At 43.2% G+C, this 19,271-nt stretch overlaps 1 protein-coding gene across 1 annotated transcript in view; it reads left to right on the forward strand.

The window, feature by feature from the left end:
- Positions 1 to 19,271, forward strand: part of LOC122814162 (transcriptional protein SWT1-like) — an 881,598-nt gene that overhangs the window by 862,015 nt on the left and 312 nt on the right. The window contains exon 9 of the mRNA XM_044086775.1: positions 17,944 to 19,271. This exon is cut by the window's right edge and continues 312 nt beyond it. Coding sequence (XP_043942710.1) covers positions 17,944 to 18,049 — 106 coding nt within the window. The 3' untranslated portion in view covers positions 18,050 to 19,271. The remainder of the gene's footprint in view (positions 1 to 17,943) is intronic.

The raw sequence follows: 19,271 nt of genomic DNA on the forward strand, positions 1-19,271 counted from the left end.
TGGATACCTCTCAAGATCTGGGGCTCCAAGTCCCACTGCTTGGGAGGGTAAGTATATTTCATGCTATTCTAGGCTTTGCAATTGCACAAATGAATTTCTGGATAATTTGACTTAAATCCTTTTAATATATATTTATATATATTTGGGGGGTGTAAAAGTAAGCCTTGGGCTTAGGAGAAACTATTTTACTGCCTTAATTTTGTGTGTCATAGCAAGGCAGATACTGTACCACTTTTTAACTCAATGCAGTGCCATACCTACTGTACCTCTAAAGGTTAGATCAGCAGAGGCTTCCAATGAAGGAGCTAGTTTTATACCCAACTGAGTTATCAAGTCTATACTCAACAAAATTGGGTATCTGCATATGAACTCCAGTGAAGGAATGCAATTCACCCTCATGGGCTGTGGTTTTAATGTACATTGATTTTATAACCAGCCAGATTCCCAGCTGTATGTAGTTCAAGGCTGTACTCCAGATTTGCTAAGAAAAGTAGTAGATCACCTAAATATGGGGCTAACTTCTTTCCAGTTGCTTGTATGTTGTATCCCTCAAATGGTAGTTGTCTAAGCTTTATAGACATCAGTTCAATATATATGTATATGTATATATATGTGTGTGTATATATATATATATATATATATATATATATATATATATATATATATATATATATATATATATATATATATATATATATATATATGGGTCTACTTTGACCCATTGAATTTATGTTTCAGCGAAACTCAGTTTCACTAGCACAGTTTCACAAAAGTGCATTTCACTTTCACAAAACTACAGATGTGAAGTTCTATCTCACCATTCTATACTAATGGGGTTCAGAGGTGATCCCTCGGCTCCGAGTCAGCACCTACTGCAAAGCTCGAGGATTTCTAGTAGCTCGAGGCCAAGTCCCTATCCCATGATGCACCCTGAGTTACCTCAGATCTAGTTTGCCGCTGCAGCTGATCGGAGGTTCTTGCTAGCTCGGGCCAGTAAAAACTTTTATTACCTTTCTGTTTTCAAATTTTATTGTTGGATTATCATTAAGATAGTTAGATATTAAGATAGATAGGCTTTTAAAGCCTTTCCTGTAGTGTTCCCTTCCCTGTGTGGTTTTCTTAGCTTTATATTTGGCCTCATTTTTTTCTGATAGGCCTATTTAAAATTTCTGACTAAAAATTGCTTGTTCAGTGACCTTTTGTCACTTTTCTTATTAGCATAGTATGGTGTGATTACTTAGTGTATAGTAACTGTTTATTCAGTGACCTTTTGTCACATTTTTTCCACAGCATAGTATTTTATTACAGTTTACTTGCTGTTCAGATTATCTGTTTAATCATTTTGTGTGTGTGCTTGTTAGCCTTAATTTTAGGCTTGTGTGCTTGTCTTTAGCCTGTTTTTTATTAGAAGGCTTTTGAGTAGTTAGTTAACCTTAGTTAAAGGTGTGTGTGTGTGTGTGTGTGTGTGTGTGTGTGTGTGTGTGTGTGTGTGTGTGTGTGTGTGTGTGTGTGTGTGTGTGTGTGTGTGTGTGTGTGTGTGTGTGTGTGTGTGTGTGTGTGTGTGTGTGTGTGTGTGTGTGTGTGTGTGTGTGTGTGTGTGTGATTAGAAGGCTAAGTTATACTTGCTGTTGTTGGGTGTGTCCACTTCTGTCATGGCTGTTGACAAAGACAAACACCCTAAGTCAGGGTTTAAAAAATGCCCTAAATGTGGGCAAAAGATGTTGGTTACTGACTGCCATGTGAATTGTGTCTACTGCGTGGGTGCCTTGCACTTACAACAAACATGTTCTATATGTCATTCTTTTTCCTGTAGAGTCCTGAAAGAGAGAAAAAGGAAGCTTATTGGTAGGGGTTTGTTGAAACCTTCTTTCCAGGAGGCTTTGAGCGACCAGGGTGGATCTAGTAAGTCCTCTAAGACTTCTGGAGAATCAAAAAAATCTAAAGAGCCTGTGACATCGGCTCCACGGGTTTCAGAGCTGACTGTCTTTTTGGAGCCGGTCCCCGGTCTTAGAACCGGTGTCTGAAACTCCTAAATCACCTCTACTCCAGTCGGTACCATCAGTCCTATCATCTCAATCTTCTGTAAGCCTATCTGATTTGGATGTGGATCAGGTGGTGCAGAAGCTTTTACAGGCACCGGCATTTGCCAAATTATCGGCTCCGACCCAGGCGGCTTCGGAGCCGAAGACCCTTATGCCAGCTATATCTCTTCCTTCTCCGAGCCATACCGGTCCTTCAGAGCTGGAGGAGTCTGACCTGCTGATTGTGGAGCCTTTGGCACAGACGCCTGCTTCAGTGTCTTCGGCTCCATTCACTCTGATGTCCTCAGCGCAGATTGTGGACTCTAGGAGCTGACACTCTCTGGTCTGGTCCGGGGAGGATAATCATACTGACTTGCCGGTTCCGACTTTGCCTCTCGGGGCTTTGGCTCGGATGAGCTCGGCTCCTACCTCGGGCTCGGAGCCCACTGTCCCGGTGCCGGGGGTATCAACGGTTTCCTCGGATCTGTCGGTCCCTTCACATCAGAGCAGAGGTGCCTTCGTAGCTATGAGGAGAGTTATGTCTCCCAAGACATCTTCAACTTCAGGACCGGCTTCTTCATCCCCTAAAGCACCTGTGTCTGCTTCTGCCTCACAGATCCTTGCTAAGTGCAGAGACCCAGAGCCTCAGGAAGCCCCATTGGGTGGTCCATGCTCTTCCGAGACCTCAGCAGAAGCTCCCACTGATGAGGTTCCCAGGAAGAGTGTTTGTAAGAGGAAACATGTGGACTCCCCTCAGGAGTCATTAACATCTGACACTGACTTGGATGAATCAGAAGGGTCCCTACGGTCCCCCTCTGAGGATATCTCATTTGCTGAGATACTGGAAATCCTTGGGCGGAGGGGTGACTGGCAGTCCACAAACCCTACTGAGGACGAGTCTGTCCTATTGAAGGCTTTCGGGTCTCAGCCCTCCACCTCTTGGGTGTCACCGCCCTTCGATGAGCTTATGCAGCTGGTTTCATGAAGGACGTAGGAGTCTCCAGATTCTATGGAGCCTGTCCATAGGAGGCCTAATAAGTTCATATCTGCCCCCCTAGATAAATCCTTCTTGACAAAAGGTGTGCCAGTTGATGCATGGTGGTGGCGGCAGCCACCAAAAAGGAAATGTCTGAAACTTCTTTGTCTATCCATCCTCCTAACAGAGACTCCAGGATCATGGATAGATACGGGAAGTGCATGTTTAGTTCAGCAACTTCTGCTCTTCGTTCGCTTAACTATTTAACCCATTTTACCAGACTACAAAGAGATCTCCTTAAAGAGCTGGGAGATGCTCTTCAGGGTACAGTAGCTGCAGGAGCTACAGACAAAGTTGCCGCTCAGCTTGCTACCCTCAGTTCTATAGTGAACTCGTCCATGTGCCTCATTTCATATGCAGCTGATGGAATGAGTAGGGCAGCGGGTACAGGAGTTGCTCTTAGAAGACACTCCTGGATGCGTTTGTGCTACTTCACGGAGCCCTTCAAGTGATCCTTTGTGAATACCTCCTTTGATGGCTCGTCCCTTTTCGGGCCTAAAGTCAAGGAAACCTTAACCAGGTGTGACCAGGATGGAAAGACTCTGTCTGCTGTCGGGGTTTGTTTTTCCATCCCTACCAGACCCTACCCCAAGGGTCAAAGGGGAGGGAAAATGTGGTTCTGAAAAGCCCAAGGAGCCTTTCAGGACACGTGGTGAACCCCCCTCCAGGGGCAGAGGAGGGGTCAATAATGGAAGACGCCACCCTCGCGGCAGAGGGGGCCCGCAACACCAGGGCAACAGAGATCACTTCTTTGGGAAGCCCTACCAGTGCTCCTGAAAAGAGGCCCAACTGTCCTGCTCTGGAGGCATTCGGGGGTCACTTATCTTTGTACCCAGACACCTGGCTCAAAATAACAAACAGCAACTGGGTACAAAGTATACTTTCCAGAGGATATTTCATCCCATTCGCCACAACCCCTCCACCAACAAGGAAAATCCCGGACATTCCACCCAGTTACAGGGAACAAGCAACAGTAGAGGTCCAGACGTTGCTAAGAAAAAGAGTCATCCAACCAGTCCCAGCAGACCACACAGGATCCCGAACTTACTCAAGATTCTGGAGACCTATATTGGACCTCAGCAGACTAAACAAATCTGTAAAGAAGGAGAAGTTTCAGATGGTCATGCTTCAGTCAGTATTGCCCTTCTTAGGGAAAGAATTGGATGTGTTCGATAGATCTCCAGGATGCGTACTACCACATTAAAATGGCCAGGTCTTCCAGGGATCATCTGCGCTTCTGGCTGGGAGCCAATCAATACCAGTTTCGAGCCCTGCCCTTTGGTCTCACTACAGCCCCAAGAGTGTTCACCAAATGCATGGCATGGTCACGGCTCACCTGACACATTTAGGATTCCAGGTGTTTCTGTATTTAGATGATTGGCTCCTTACCCCCACCAGCAGGCATCAACTCATTCAGGCCAGGAAGTCCATTCTGTCACTCTGCAGTCAGCTGGGCATTACAATAAACTCAGAAAAATCTGCCTTGTCGCCATCGCAGCATATCGCCTTTATCGGAACAGAACTGGACACCACCACCACCATGCTAAGACTTCCAGCAGAAAGAGTCTTACTTCTCCGCCAACATGTCCGCATTCTAATATCCAAAAACAAAGCACCAGCATCAGAAGTTCTGAAATTATTAGGTTTGATAGCAGCAGCAATTCTAGCCATACCACTGGGTCGTATGCACATGCGGATACTACAATGGCTGTTGTTCACTCAGTGGTCTTACCAAGAGCTCCCCACGTCTCTCATGATAATGATCACAAATTCCTGCAAAAAGGATCTTCAGTGGTGGTTGACCTCACTTCATGTTACAATAGGACGCCAATTTGTGCTACCCCCTCCAGCGGCCACAGTGACCACGGATGCTTCCCTGATTGGGGGGGGGGGCATTTTGAGGGAAAGACAGCCCAAGGCACATGGACCGATCAAGAGACACATCTGAATATCAATGTCCTAGAGATGAGAGCAGTACTTTAGTCGTTGCAGTACTTCCAGAACTCTCTTCCTCTAGGTACGATTGCGATTCAGATGGACAACACGTCAGTGGTCTGGTATATGAACAAACAAGGAGGAACCAGATCATAACCCCCTTTGTCGCGAGGCTGTCAGAGTATGGCAGTGGGCTATTTCCACCCAGCGCTTTCTGTTAGCAACGCACATCCCTGAGAAATCCAATGTGATAACAGACAAGTTGAGCAGAGCAATTTTGTTGCCCCATGAGTGGTCCCTCAAGATGGAAATAGCTGACAGGACATTCCGCAGGTGGGGCCAGCCTTGCTGCGACCTTTTTGCCAGTCACATGAACACCAAATGCAGAAGCTATTTCACCCTGATTCCCCCTCTGGGAGAAGCCCCAAGGGACTCAACTCGTTCACAACTGGCCCCTTTGTCTCCTTTATGCATTCCCACCAATCCCATTGATACCCAAGGTATTACAGAAAGCCAAAGCCGTGGGAAGGACCATCATTCTAATAGCTCCCTATTGGCCTCATCAGATTTGGTTCTCCTTCCTTCAACTTCATCTTTTGGAGGACCCCTGGATTCTAGACCCAGTTCCGGTCCTTCTGACGCACTTGTTGGGGAAGCTTCATTCTTCTCTGCAGTCTCTGAAGCTGACAGCTTGACTGCTCCAATTCCCATCATAGCCAGGTTCCATAACCTTTCCAATGAGGCAAAGCAAATTCTCCTATCCTCTCACAAATCCTCTATGAGGAAGCTGTACCTCAGCAAATGGAAACAATTTTCTATATGGGCCTCTAAAAACAATATTGATCCTTACCAAGCCCCTATGGCCTGTATTCTAGAATTCTTAACCATGATATTTAATAAAGGAGCTGCAGCAGCTACAGTCCATGTTCAACTTGCTGCCATTTCTAGCTTTCATCTGGGATTTGAAGGATTGAATATTATGTCTCACAAATTATCCAAAGCCTTTCTCGAAGGGACTTTTCATATCGGACCACCTGTGAAATCTCCCTATTCTCCATGGAATCTAAATGTTATGCTTTCCCGCATAATTCTTCCTCCATTTGAACCAGCTTCCTCATGTGACCTCATATTTTTGTCATGGAAAACCATCTTTTTAGTGGCTGTTACTTCTGCCTGCAGAGTGTCAAAGCTTCAGGCCTTATCCATCAAGCCTCCTTATTTGATTTTTCATGCTGACAGAGTCTCACTTCGAACAAACCCCTCTTTCTTACCCAAAGTTTGCACTGAAACTAATCTCAACCAAATTATTGATTTGCCAGTTTTCTTCCCCAGCCATTCTAACAATTTAGAGTACATGCTACACAAACTTGATCACAGACAGCTCAGATTTTATTTGGATAGAACAAAAGATTTCAGGAAATCAGACCAGCTTTTTGTTTCATTCTCAGATTCCAGGAAGGGTATGCCAGTGGCTAAAACAACTCTGTCTAAATGGTTATCTGATTGTATCACCTTTGCTTATTCAACTGCCAATATGCCCTTGCAGCATAAAATTAAAGCTCACTCAACCAGAGCAGTTTCTACATCATCTGCTTTTTCTACCAAACTTCCTATTGATAACATTTGCGGAGCAGCCACTTGGTCAAAACCTCATACGTTTATCACTTATTACAAAGTTGACAGGGCCTCCTTTGGATCCACGGTCCTGAGAAGTATACTCATATGAGCCACCCGAGGTTGATGGTGCTTGGGACGCTACCCATCAGTAAAGAATGAATCGTGAGATAGAACAACTTCACATAAAGAAGTTATGTACTTACCATAACGGTCCATGTGAGTTGTTCATCTCGCCTTCATTCTTGCGTCCCTCCCTCCTACCCCCTCCTGGGCTTTCAGAAGACCGAGATGCTAGATCCTTCCTGGTCACTCAACCCTTCTATACTTTCTCTTTTATGGAGTTATAGAATGACATATGGTATTTTACGCAGCAAACAAGATCTGAGGTAACTCAGGATGCATCATGGGATAGGGACTTGGCCTCGAGCTACTAGAAATCCTTGAGCTTTGTAGTAGGTGCCGACTCAGAGCCGAAGGAACAGCTCCAAACCCCATCAGTAAAGAATGAAGGCAAGATGAACAATTCACATGGAATGTTATGGTAAGTACATAACTTCCTTTTCTCCGAAACATTAAAAAAAAAAAAAATACACTACACTAAATTACACAGGGGGCAAGCACCCCTGCATTCCCACACCCCCACTACTAATATATACCAACTCCGAGATTGCACTACAGTGGGGAAAAGGGAACATTCCCTTAGCCCCACTGTACCGCGATCTGCCACAACAATCTTGGTGAACTGTAGTTTCATGAAAGTGCATTTCCAGAGAAATTCACTTTAAACTGTTAGCGAAACTGAGTTTCTCTGAAACATAAATTCAGTGGGTCAAAGTAGACCCGTACTATATATATATATATATATATATATATATATGTGTGTGTGTGTGTGTGTGTGTGTGTGTGTGTGTGTGAACATCAAACAGTGAGAGTGACTATGGGCAGCCTTGCCTAGTGCCTCTTTGAATGATAACTATTCTACATAACCTTGCATTAATTTTAATCCTAGCTAAGCACCAGTATATAAATTAGTAATTGAATGAGTTGCTGTAAAAAAAAAACCCAAAATATAGGAGGATCAAAAACAGGTAATTAATCCTAATTGTTTCCTTTTCAAGTTATCATTCTGTATTGCCATCTTGGCAGTCAAAAGACTGTCAGAAGTGGACCTGCCATGTAAAAGCCTGTCTGGTCTCTATCTATTAATCTTGGTAGGAGCAGTGAAAGTATTTTATTTAACGTAGATGTGAACAGTTTGTAATAGTGATTCAGTATTGAGATTGGCTGATGTAACACTGTCTGTAAAAGGACTTTACCTGGCTTCTTAATTACCAAGGTAGTCTTCTTTCCAAGGAGGTGGAGTATGACCTGAAGTGAACATCTAATTAAATATGACTAGGAGTTTAGGGGGGGGGGAACCTGGTTAGATTTCAAGTATATTCAAGGGGGTTACCATCTGGGCATGGTGTTTTCCCTTTATCCGAGCTCTGTTCCACTGACTGTAGCTCCAGCATTGTAATTTGGAGCCACCATTTTCCTAAACAGAGTGGGAGAAACATGTGGAATGGGTAAAGCTTGTACTCTGTTTGCTGCTGTGGCCAGTTGGTTCTGTCTCATATAACCTCTGATAAAATTCAGCAAGGATTTCTGAAACCTCTTCCTGATGTCTCACTAGTTTCCTTTCAGTCTGGCACCAAATCTTCGGAGCTCTCCTGTCTGTATTCTGATAACTCAGTCTCAACTAAACATTTTATTTTTTGAGGGGAGTTATCAATATCCTTTAGTTTCAATCCCCTTTTAATCTAATCTGTTTTATAATTGAGTCCAGTCTCTAGCTCTTGCTGTATATATTTTGTCCTAACATCTGCTCCCTGTACTTTTTTGCATGGTCCTTTTTTGGGGCTCCCACTAAAGTGGTCTGTAATTAATTTGCCATGCTCCTAGCCATTTTTTGTCCCTCTTCCCCAATGTCACACTGCCATCTTTTTAACTCTCTGTTAAATAATTTCCCAGTTACAGGTGGTTGTCTTCAATCCCTGTTCAGCCTTACTTATTACCTGGGATAACCTGTCCTTGATTGCTTGTCTGCTGCAAAAAAAGAAATAATCTGATGCTAATATACCATTGCCCCACTACCTTGTGAACAGTCTGGTGTCAAGTGGAGAGTGGTCTAACAGCATTCTTGGGAGGGAGTTCAAGGCTTTTACCCTGTATGTTGATTCATTGGTCCTTACCATCTTATTGTTTCTGGAGAGTGCCATTAACCTGGGCAATTAGCATGTATATACGTTGGAAGGCAAAGATAAGAACTCATGAATATTCCCCAGTCCCATGAAGTCAAGATATTTTGTAGTGTATTTTCCGTGGGAGGGAACTTAAAGGACATGGGCCCGGCCAATACCGCTTCCAATTTGAAAATTGTATTCCATTCCCTGGCCAAAATGAAACAACTTCTTGGAAAACCACTCACTTCTTTAATAGCTGGGTCATCTTCCTCTGTGTTTGAAGCTAAAGATTAAGTATAGATATGGGACGCCCTTCTAAATATCCTTTCACACGAGTGTATCTGCCGTGGTCATCTACCTAGTAGGAAATAACCATGCCAGAGAATGCCACTCCTCTTCTACGGCCTCCCGGGTAATATGAGTGTGCTAAGACCCTGCATCCAGCTCTATTTAGTTTTCATATAGTTTCAGAGCTAAGTGGATTTCTTGTTGCAATATCATAGAAGGGTTACTATGTTTTATCCATTTTCATCCCATTCAACAGTCTGTTAATATTCCATGACAAAAGCATGTATGGAACAAGACCCTGTTTTAGGTATTGATCATAACTTCCCCCAGTGAATGTTGCCAACACTTATCATAGGGAACACTGGTTGTAATGTTCCAGACATTTGTAACACATGTAGGCAATACTTTAGATGCAGATTGCATGCAAATAAACTTTCTGTGACTCCTGTTAATATCACCTCTGATAGTTATAAACCATGAAACTTGAGCTGGTAGTTTAATGAAACAGTAATGAATAACAAGTGCATACCGTTTACTATCATATAGTCGATTGCACTTTGTGCAATTGACATATGTGCGAACCGAAATTAGCATATCTGGAAATGTGAGTGTCACAGTTGCAATAGTGAACATTCGCTGTTATAAGGGTCGACATCGTGGTGCTGATCGCACTAAAGTGGGGATCGGGAAATGTACCCTTTCCCTCACTGTAGTGCGTTCTCGGAGTTTGTATATATAATTAGAGGGGATGTGGGGGGCGCATGGGGGCCTGCCCCCCCCCCCCCTGCAAAACATGTTTTTCAATGTTGGGCAGATGTGAGCATTTCAGTAAAGTCGACATGTTCGACATTCGACTTTACTGAAATGCTTAGTTTGGCATTTACTGTGTTCGGTGTTCTGATTTCCAAGCATGTTGTTTGGACGTCTTAACACTCGAACACAGTGAATTTGAGTATGTGATAGTAAACCATGTATACAGTATGGGACAACTATTTACAAAGTCTAAAGTCTGTAGCTACGTTTGCAAAGTAGTTATGTTGGCTCTTGGCTCTAATGCTAACATGAGGGTGGACAAGGTTGCCAGGCTTAAAATACCTTGGTTGGGAGCCTGATGCTGATGAAACTCTCAATGTGCTTATCCTTTATTTATCTAACCCCCCCCCCCCCATCTCACTGTATTGATAGTTCCTGGTGCAACTTTCGATCCCGTTATCTCCCTAATGAGCAGTTACTTTACTGATGCCACTCTTCCTTACTGTTTAAATTATGATCAGTATCTAGAAACTGCTAGTGATGTTTAGTTGGTTCCATACTGAAATGTCATCACTCAAAATACAAAGTGCTGAAAAAAAAGACCAAAAACCTGGAGAAGAGCGAATCTTGAAAAGTGCTCTTCTCCTTAAAACGTTTTGCAGGGGGCAAGCCCCAAACACCCCCCCCCCCCCAACGTACGTATACCAACTCTGAGATCACCATACCTCAGAGGAAAGGGAAAATTCAGAGAAATATCATCTCTGACATAGTGTATGCAAGTCCGTTATTTCCGCCATTCAGTCTCTGTGTTTCAGGTCTTGCTGTAGTGGGTCCCAACATTTCAAATGGTTACCGTTTAGAGTTGTGAAGCAAATGCTTCGAGACTGTGACAGCTTTCCATTTGTTATATTTTAGGTAATAGTCTTCACTGTATTTTCACTTCGGAAATCTGTTACTAGTTTTTGGTTCACACAGGAGGCACCTTCTGTTATATGCTGTATTTACTGTTTTAAAACAAAGCCCTAAACATACTCTAGTCACTAACTTTGTTAAACAAGTGGTGCTTTAAGCTCATAGTGCCTACTTTATTCAGTAGTAGTAGTTTTAATTATCCATACTACTTCTCCTAAATTTCGGGAACTTGTTCCTTGATTGTTTCGGTGTCTCTGCTTCAACTCTGACTGCTGATCTCAGTACTTAAAGTACTCACCCTATTCTCTTGACCAAGCTGACGGGGTTGCTGCTTGTTTAAGTTTGGCCATCACCTGCTCAGGAGATTGAAAGGTTAACCAAACCTCCTGTTAAATGAACTCTTAATTGTACCAGGTATTGTAGTCTAAATTTACAGTTGGCTTGTCTCCAAATACATATCACCAGCTGAAATGCTGACTTTTTAAGCCTAGTGTTAGTTGAACAGTTGTGGTCAAACAGTACCCTGGTTCCCTGATCTTCACAATTTTGCCTGGGGACCACATCAAGGATAGAAGTTTAACTTTCAGAGAATAAGTACTGGTCTAAGCTTCTTGAGGTGGAGGTGCTGAGGAATAGAAATCCTGTATGGTCATTCTGTCTTTATGATGTCTTCTAAGCCAGTCCATAGTGTGTGACCTTGTATACTGCATGCAGTCCAGTCCCTCTTCGTCCTCTGGAATCCTTGTTTAATGCAATTTTTTTCCCACTTGCCTCAATCTGTGTAGGTCTGTTAGTTTTACTTCAGTAAGCTCCAGCTGTGCTTCCATGGACCCTTCGTGATGCTTTATATCATGGCTCTCAGAATCCATATATGTTAGCTTATCTGAGTGTGGGGTTAGGGCTACTTCAGTGTCTTTTATCTTCTCATCTATCTTTTCCATGTAGGACACCATAGCAGAATTAATTTTTTAGTTCAGTAAACAAGTGATGTTCATCGTGTTTCACTGTTGCAGTCATTACACTTGGGTTATCCTGCTGGCAGGCTACCCTCAGTCGGCCTGAATTCCAAAGTCCTGGTCCGGTGTCGGTTGCTGTCGCCTCTTCCCTGATGTCAGGGCGCCAGGGGTATATAAGATGCAGCCGACGCCATTTTCTTCAGTTTTTCTTGCCACGTGGTGCCCGAAGCAAAAGCAGTTCGCAAGTGCCGGTCGACCGACTCCTGAGATTTTCGAAATTGAATTTCAGAACCGAAGTCTTCAATAAAGCTAAGTACCCTGTTGGGGAAACGTTTTCTTGCTCCAGACCAATGTCAGTAAAAGTTAACAATTGTATTTCTTGTGGGAAGCAAATACCTCATAAGGATTTTCACTCTTACTGTATTCCTTGCCTAGGCCCTGACACAACGTTGCTAGTTGTCGGTTTTGTGCTAGATTCAACCAACGCACTATTAAGCGTCAGTTTGATTTTGCTTTACATTACTTTGGCCGAAAGTTTAACTACATAATGCCGTCGGAACAACCGACGACCGGAATTCATAAAAAACGCAAAGACAAAGAAAAGGACTGGCATGCGAGGTCCAAAACCGACGAAGTCTCTTCTAGGCCAGTCGCCGGTTCTCAGTGAGCCGCTTTCGCAGCCCCTGACACCCGCTACCTCAGAGCAGAGCCACAGGCTGCCTCCGACTCTCACGTGGAGACAACTAGGCCTCTGGAAACTCAAGGTATTGGGCCTACGGAAACTTTCCCTCAGATGGGTCCGGAGCCGCTGAGCAGGCATCGGCTTCTGAGGGTGTTTTCAGACCTACACAGCTTACTATCAAATCCACTTCAGCAGCCAAGGCAAAGTCTAAAACGCCATTAAAGACAAAGAAACAAGTACAGCATTCTCCTGGACAGTCATCCATGCCAAAGAAACAGATTCTTAAAATGGCCGAGTACCTAATAACTTTGATCAGGGGTTCCCATCCCCCTCCTGATAAAAGGCCTAGGCAAGACACGGACTATGACTCCTCTGACCAGGTTTCTATTTCCTCTGATTCCTCTTCAGAACAGGGATATTCTCTTCCTCCCTATGAGGACTCTGATGCTGAAGAATCTATCCCTTCAGCCTCTCCTCCTGAGGATTACTCTTTTGGGGAAACCCTGCACACCATGAGGGAGCATTTCCATTGGGAGAGCCAGGATTATTCAGAATCCAAGAAAAGGCTCAGAGACTTTCTTTTACTGCCTCAGCACAGGCCCCTTGCTATCCCCCCTGTACTAGATATTGTTGATGATGTTTTTTCTGAATCCAGTTTGTCTCCTGATTCTTTACCCCCTGCACCAGTCAAGCCAGATAGGTACTACAGGGTCCCAGACTCTCATAAATTTCTTTATAAAAACCTTGCTGCTGACCCAGAAACAATTTCTCACGGTCCCAAAGGGGTCAAGGCTTCCACTGCAAAAAACCCTGTTCCCTCTGATAGGGATTCTAGAGCACTGGATAGATGAGGGAAAAAAGTTTACACTTCTGCTACTTTAGCTGTAAGGGCTTTAAACTGCCAGTTTCACATGCTTAAATATCAACAATACCTAATGTCTTTGCTAAAACAGAAAATGCTTACAAGCTCAGAATGTCCTGACAATAAGGAAATGCAGGATTTATTGCATGCAGCTGAACAAGTGGGAAAGCATACTCTGCAATGTGGTTTTGATTCATTAGAGGCTTCTTGCAGAGCCGCTGTTACAGGTTCTGTCATTCGAAGGCTTGCTTGGTTAAAAGAACAAAGTTTACCTGATCATGTTAAAGCAAAATTATTGGATGCTCCATTACAGCATGATACTTTGTTTGGTGTTAAGGCAGAAGAGGTGTTAAAGAAAATGGGGGATAAAGCAAAATCAATGCAGACAGTAAAGGATTTCTTACAGGTTCAACCACCTAGATTTAGCAGAAACTGGCCTTCTAAAAATTGGTCCTTTCCATTGTCAGACAGGCCACAAAGAGGCAAATAACATACACCCAAGAGGCAGACCTCAGCCCCAAGGCTCATACAGACCTAAACAATGGGGTGCTTCAGCCCCCAAAGGCGGCGAAGACAAATCACAACCTTATAGGAAACAGTCCCAATGACTTCCCTCTACAAAAGCCAAGCACTTACCTTTTGACAGCACCCTTAGGGGGAAAACTAGCATTTTTCTCACACAATTGGCACATGATCACCCAGGACAAATGGTTACTGAATATTGTTTCTCAGGGTTACAAGTTCCACTTTCACACCCTACCAAAGTCAAAAGGTATGCCAGACCTGCCACAAAACCAATGGGTAGAGGCACAAAAACAAATTTCTGCTCTCATGGACATGAGAGCTATTCAAAAAGTACCACAGCAAGAACGGGCAAGGATTTTACTCAAGACTTTTCTTGGTACCCAGAAAGGACAAAGCCTGGAGACTAATACTGGACCTGTCAATTCTAAATACTTTCCTGGATGTTTCAAAATTCAAAATGTTGACACTGCAGCAACTTCTACCCATGCTGGGCAAGAAGGCTTGGCTAGTTACTTTGGACCTCAAAGAGTCATACCTGCATGTCCCAGTCAGACAATCTTGCAGAAGATACCTCAGATTCATAGCTGGCTCAATGCATTACCAATTCTCTGCACTGCCCTTTGGCTTATCTGCTGCACCCAGGGTCTTCACAAAATGCCTGGCACCAGTAATTGCATTTTGCAGACAAAAAGGAATTCAAATATATCCCTACTTGGACGACTGCCTTATTCAAGCAGAGAGCAAGGACATTCTACTAAAGCATCTGACATTTGTAAAAGAATTACTAATTTGCCTAGGGTACACAGTAAACGAAAAGAAATCAAAACTAGTGCCTTCTCAAGAGATCATATTTCTGGGTGCAAGCTTAAATACAACTGTCCATATGGCTTATCTCATGCCAGACAAGCAAAGGCAACTGACTCATTACTTTCAAATGATGGCAACAAAGACACAGCTACCTGCAAGAAAAATTCTGCAGGCTTTGGGCTTCATGGCATCTTGCATCCTGCTAATTCCATATGCAAGACTGCATATGAGGAAGCTACAATGGTACCTAAAAAGTGTTTGGACTCAACATTGCCACAGCCTGGAAACAATAATAACTCTTATTCCCTGCCTGCAACAGGAGTTTCGATGGTGGGCGCTGGCCTGTCACCACAACAAGGGACAGCCTTTCACTTTACCCACAGCCAGGCAGACACTAACAACAGATGCATCGGATTATGCCTGCGGGGCACACATGGCAGGAAAATGTATTGAGGGCACGTGGCCCACGGACCAAATGCATCTTCACATCAATCAAAAAGAGATGCTAGCTGTACAGAATGCCCTGACAGCCTTCAAGGATCTACTACATCCAGGACAACTATTACTAAAGACGGACGATACTACAGTTATGTGGTACATAAACAAGCAAGGGGGCACACATTCCTACCCCCTCTGCAGGCAAGCCATGACTTTGTGGAACACAGCACTGACCTATCAAGTACATCTGCAGGCACAATTCCTGCCAGGAAAGAAAAATACTCTGGCAGACGAACTAAGCAGAAACCTCATGGACCCTCACAAGTGGAAACTAAATCCACAGGTCTTCAGCATGATGATAAGGAAATGGGGATGCCCAGACATAGATCTCTTTGCCTCCCCTCACAACTACCAACTACAGAGATTCTGCACAAGGAATTATCACTCACAAGCATGGAAAGTGGATGCTCTGTCTTTCAGCTGGAAAACCCTAACAGTTTATGCCTTTCCACCACTGCCTCTTCTTCCCAAGGTGCTCCTAAAAGTCAGACAAGAGAAGCCAAAAATGATTTTGATTGCCGCAGACTGGCCACGCCAGCACTGGTACCCAATCCTAAAGAGCTTGTCTCAAGGCCCAGCCTGGACTTTACCTCTAATTCCTCATCTTCTGACTCAACAAAACAATCAAATCCTGCACAGCCAACTCAGAGCCTTAAATATGTCTGCATGGTGGATAATATAGCCACTCAGAACACACCTCTCTCTAAAGCTGTTATGGATGTCATTTTGGAAGCCAGGAGGCCCAGCACCAGGAAATCTTATGCAGAAAAATGGAAGAGATTCTGTGCTTGGAACCAGGCACAAGGACTTGAACCACTTGTTCCAAATATTCCTCAAATTCTACAATACCTAACTGAGATGCTGGACAAAGGCCTATCCTTCTCATCAATTAAAATCCATGCCTCTGCCATTTCAGCTCATTACAAAACGGAACCTCCTATTTTCTATCATCCACTGCTAAGACAGTACCTCAGAGGGGCAAAAAACATAAGACCCCCAAGGAGAGCACCGATACCTACATGGGACCTCAACTTTGTCGTAGAAAAGTTCACACTACCTTCTTTTGAGCCAGCCAATACAGCTGACATAAAATTCTTATCATGGAAAACTGCTCTGTTCCTTGCAATAACTTCAGCAAGAAGAGTCTCAGAGTTACAGGCATTAATGGCAGTGGAACCTTTTATCATTTTTCATCCGGACAGGGTTTCTCTAAGGACAAACCCAACATTTATGCCAAAGGTAGTATCCAGTGTGGCTCTTAACCAAACCATTCATTTGCCAACATTTTATCCAAATCCCTAGAATAAAGGGGAGAGACTTCTGCAGTCTTTGGACATACACAGGCAGCTACGCTTCTACTTGGACAAAACAAAAGCTTTCAGAAAAACTGAGCAACTGTTTGTAGCATATGCTGCAGGATCACAAGGAAAGGCTACCTCAAAGCAGACTATTTCAAAATGGATAGGACACTGTATTCGTTTCTGCTATGCACAGCATGGCAAGTCAGTACCTAAGAATATTATGCCACATTCTACCAGGGCAGCAGCCACTTCAGCAGCCTTTCTCAGAGGAGTACCAACCAAGGAAATTTTGGAGGCTGCAACTTGGAGTTCAGTGCACACTTTTACCAAGCATCATCACTTACCTCTTTACTCTAAATCCAGAGCGGGCTTTACCACTGCAGTTCTGCAGGGCCTCATAGCCACTCCTAATCCTATTTAGACCCAGCCGCCGTACCTCAGCTTTGGGATTCAACCCAAGTGTAATGACTGCAACAGTGAAACACGATGAACATAGTACAGTTGTGTACCTACCATAAATGTAGATGTTCGAGTGTGTTCACTGTTGCAGTCCAGGTTACCCACCCTCCATCCCCTTTCTTTGCTGGGACTTATCTATACTTCTCTATCCTATACAACCTATGTCGTGTATTTGCTTGTAGATGAAGGTATTGTTTTTATTTTACTGTATGTTTTTATAAGCAATATGTATTGCCTACCTTCTTGGGGGCACCTGAAATCTGGGGCAAGAAAAACTGAAGAAAATGGCGTCGGCTGCATCTTATATATCCCTGGCGCACTGACGTCAGGGAAGAGGCGACAGCAGCTGACACCGGACCAGGACTTTGGAATTCAGGCCGACTGAGGGTAGCCTGCCAGCAGGATAACCCAAGTGTAATGACTGCAACAGTGAATACACTCGAACATCTACATTTATGGTAGGTACACAACTGTACTTTGCAGGCCAGCTTCCCATGTAGGAGGTGAGGGCCAAGACTAATTGTTTGGTGGGTTTTCCATGGATGAGCCATGGGGCGCCATTGTAGAGGGATTCTTTTTTCCTTTGCTACTGTTTTTCATCATTAATGACAGCATGTAGGTTTCAGCACAAAAGTTCCTACTACTGTATTTCTCAAATATATTTCTGCACCACCAGTCTCAACTTTTAAGTTGGGGAAAGGAGCACGCCAAGATAGGTGCGTTCTGTTTTACCCTCATCTGAACTAGAAGTCAGCTTCATCATACACTTTTGATTATTTTATACCTGTTTTTTGCATGGTCTCTGTACACGTGCTGCAAAATTACATATTTGTACTTTGTGAACTGGTTTGCTGCCTGATTAGTGCTTATGTGCCTTTCCATTTCTAGTCATATTTTTATTTAAAAAAAAATCAAATAAAGTAACATTTTTATGTTTAAGATGTCCTGATGAATTTCTTTTCCACCAGCTTTATTCATTGTTTCTGTCTTGTGTGGGTCTGTTTTGCATGTTTGTTTTAAGAGAACTAGAAATGGATAACCCATTATGTTTTCTTCCCTTCTTTAGAAAGAAGTTAACTGTTGGAAGTGGACAGCTGGCGGAACTGCTGTATAGTATTGAGTGTTGCTACTTATCTGTCCTTCCAGAAGCAAAACAGAGATGCTGGGTGTGACTATACAGAAGAAACAGTACCTCTAATTTTTCAGGGATTTTTCCTTCTCAGAATTAATATTAATTTCTGCTGAAGATTTTTTTTTCTGTTGCAGAATGGGTACCCTCTGTATCAGAGGTGATATTTTAAGCCATTCTTGGTTTTATGCTAAACATGAGATGCAAGAAGGCGTGTTGTTTGGAAACATTTTATTGGTTTCATGTTATAACGTTTTGCAATTTGCTGTTCTAAGTTTGTTAAAGTTTATGTATATTATTATTGAATTTTAATGTACTTTTGATAAGAAAGCCAACCTTTTAAAGAGGAGTGTGGTGTTCGCCTACACATTAGGTAAACTAGTTATGAGTAGCAACTCTGGTTACACAGATTTGGGGGGGGCAACTTCAAGTCATTTCTTCTTCTTTGAGGGGGTGGAGGGATGGTTTCCTTTTGCCACCAGACCATCTCTTGGCAGATAACAGAGGCTTGTCCAGAGCACAGAGGAAGTACAACAACCTGACATGCATTTTCACTCACACTGCATTGCATTGCACTGCATGTATGTTTGCACTTCACTAACTTGCAGAGCAAACATACTTCATTAAGTGCTGTGTATGCTTACATATGTACTTGACTGGAAAGTCAGAGACTCTAGAAATGCAAAGTATATTAATGTGTATGTATAACAGCATCTAGACTGCTGCAGTATCCTAGCAATTGACAGAGGTGCAGTTATGTACTTTCTCCCTAGAGCAAGAAAGGAGCCATACCTAAGTGGGGAGTCAGTCAACAAAGTTAGCTTGAGGTTAGAGAATAAATGGCAAAATTGAAGGAAAAATATTTTTCAAATATTTTCATGGTGTTATGTAAATGTCATACAAGAAATTCATGATAAAAAGAACATCGTCTTTTAACAAATCAGAGGTGCAGCAGGCCTAAATTTTGCTGATGAAACGAGTGCTAAACGTTTAACCTCATATTGCAGATGAGTGTGTGTATAGGTCGGGAGCACAGTTCTAAATGCCATTTGCTTATGCTTTAAAATAACAGCACTCCCTAGTACTTATTAGCAGTCTCTGGCCACAGCAGTGTTGTAGCCTGTAATACTGTTCATTAGCAAAACCTCAAAGAGCCCTATGTAAGTCTGTGTCTTCCATCATCCCTAATTGCAGTGGTAAAATCAGATTGAACCCTCTGATCCTGCTTATCTGTCTCCCTCTCACACTTTGAATATACCTCTTGT

Source organism: Protopterus annectens, chromosome 10.part0, assembly GCF_019279795.1.
Source record: "Protopterus annectens isolate FY-2018-M chromosome 10.part0, PAN1.0, whole genome shotgun sequence".
Classification (NCBI taxonomy): Eukaryota; Metazoa; Chordata; order Ceratodontiformes; family Protopteridae; genus Protopterus; species Protopterus annectens.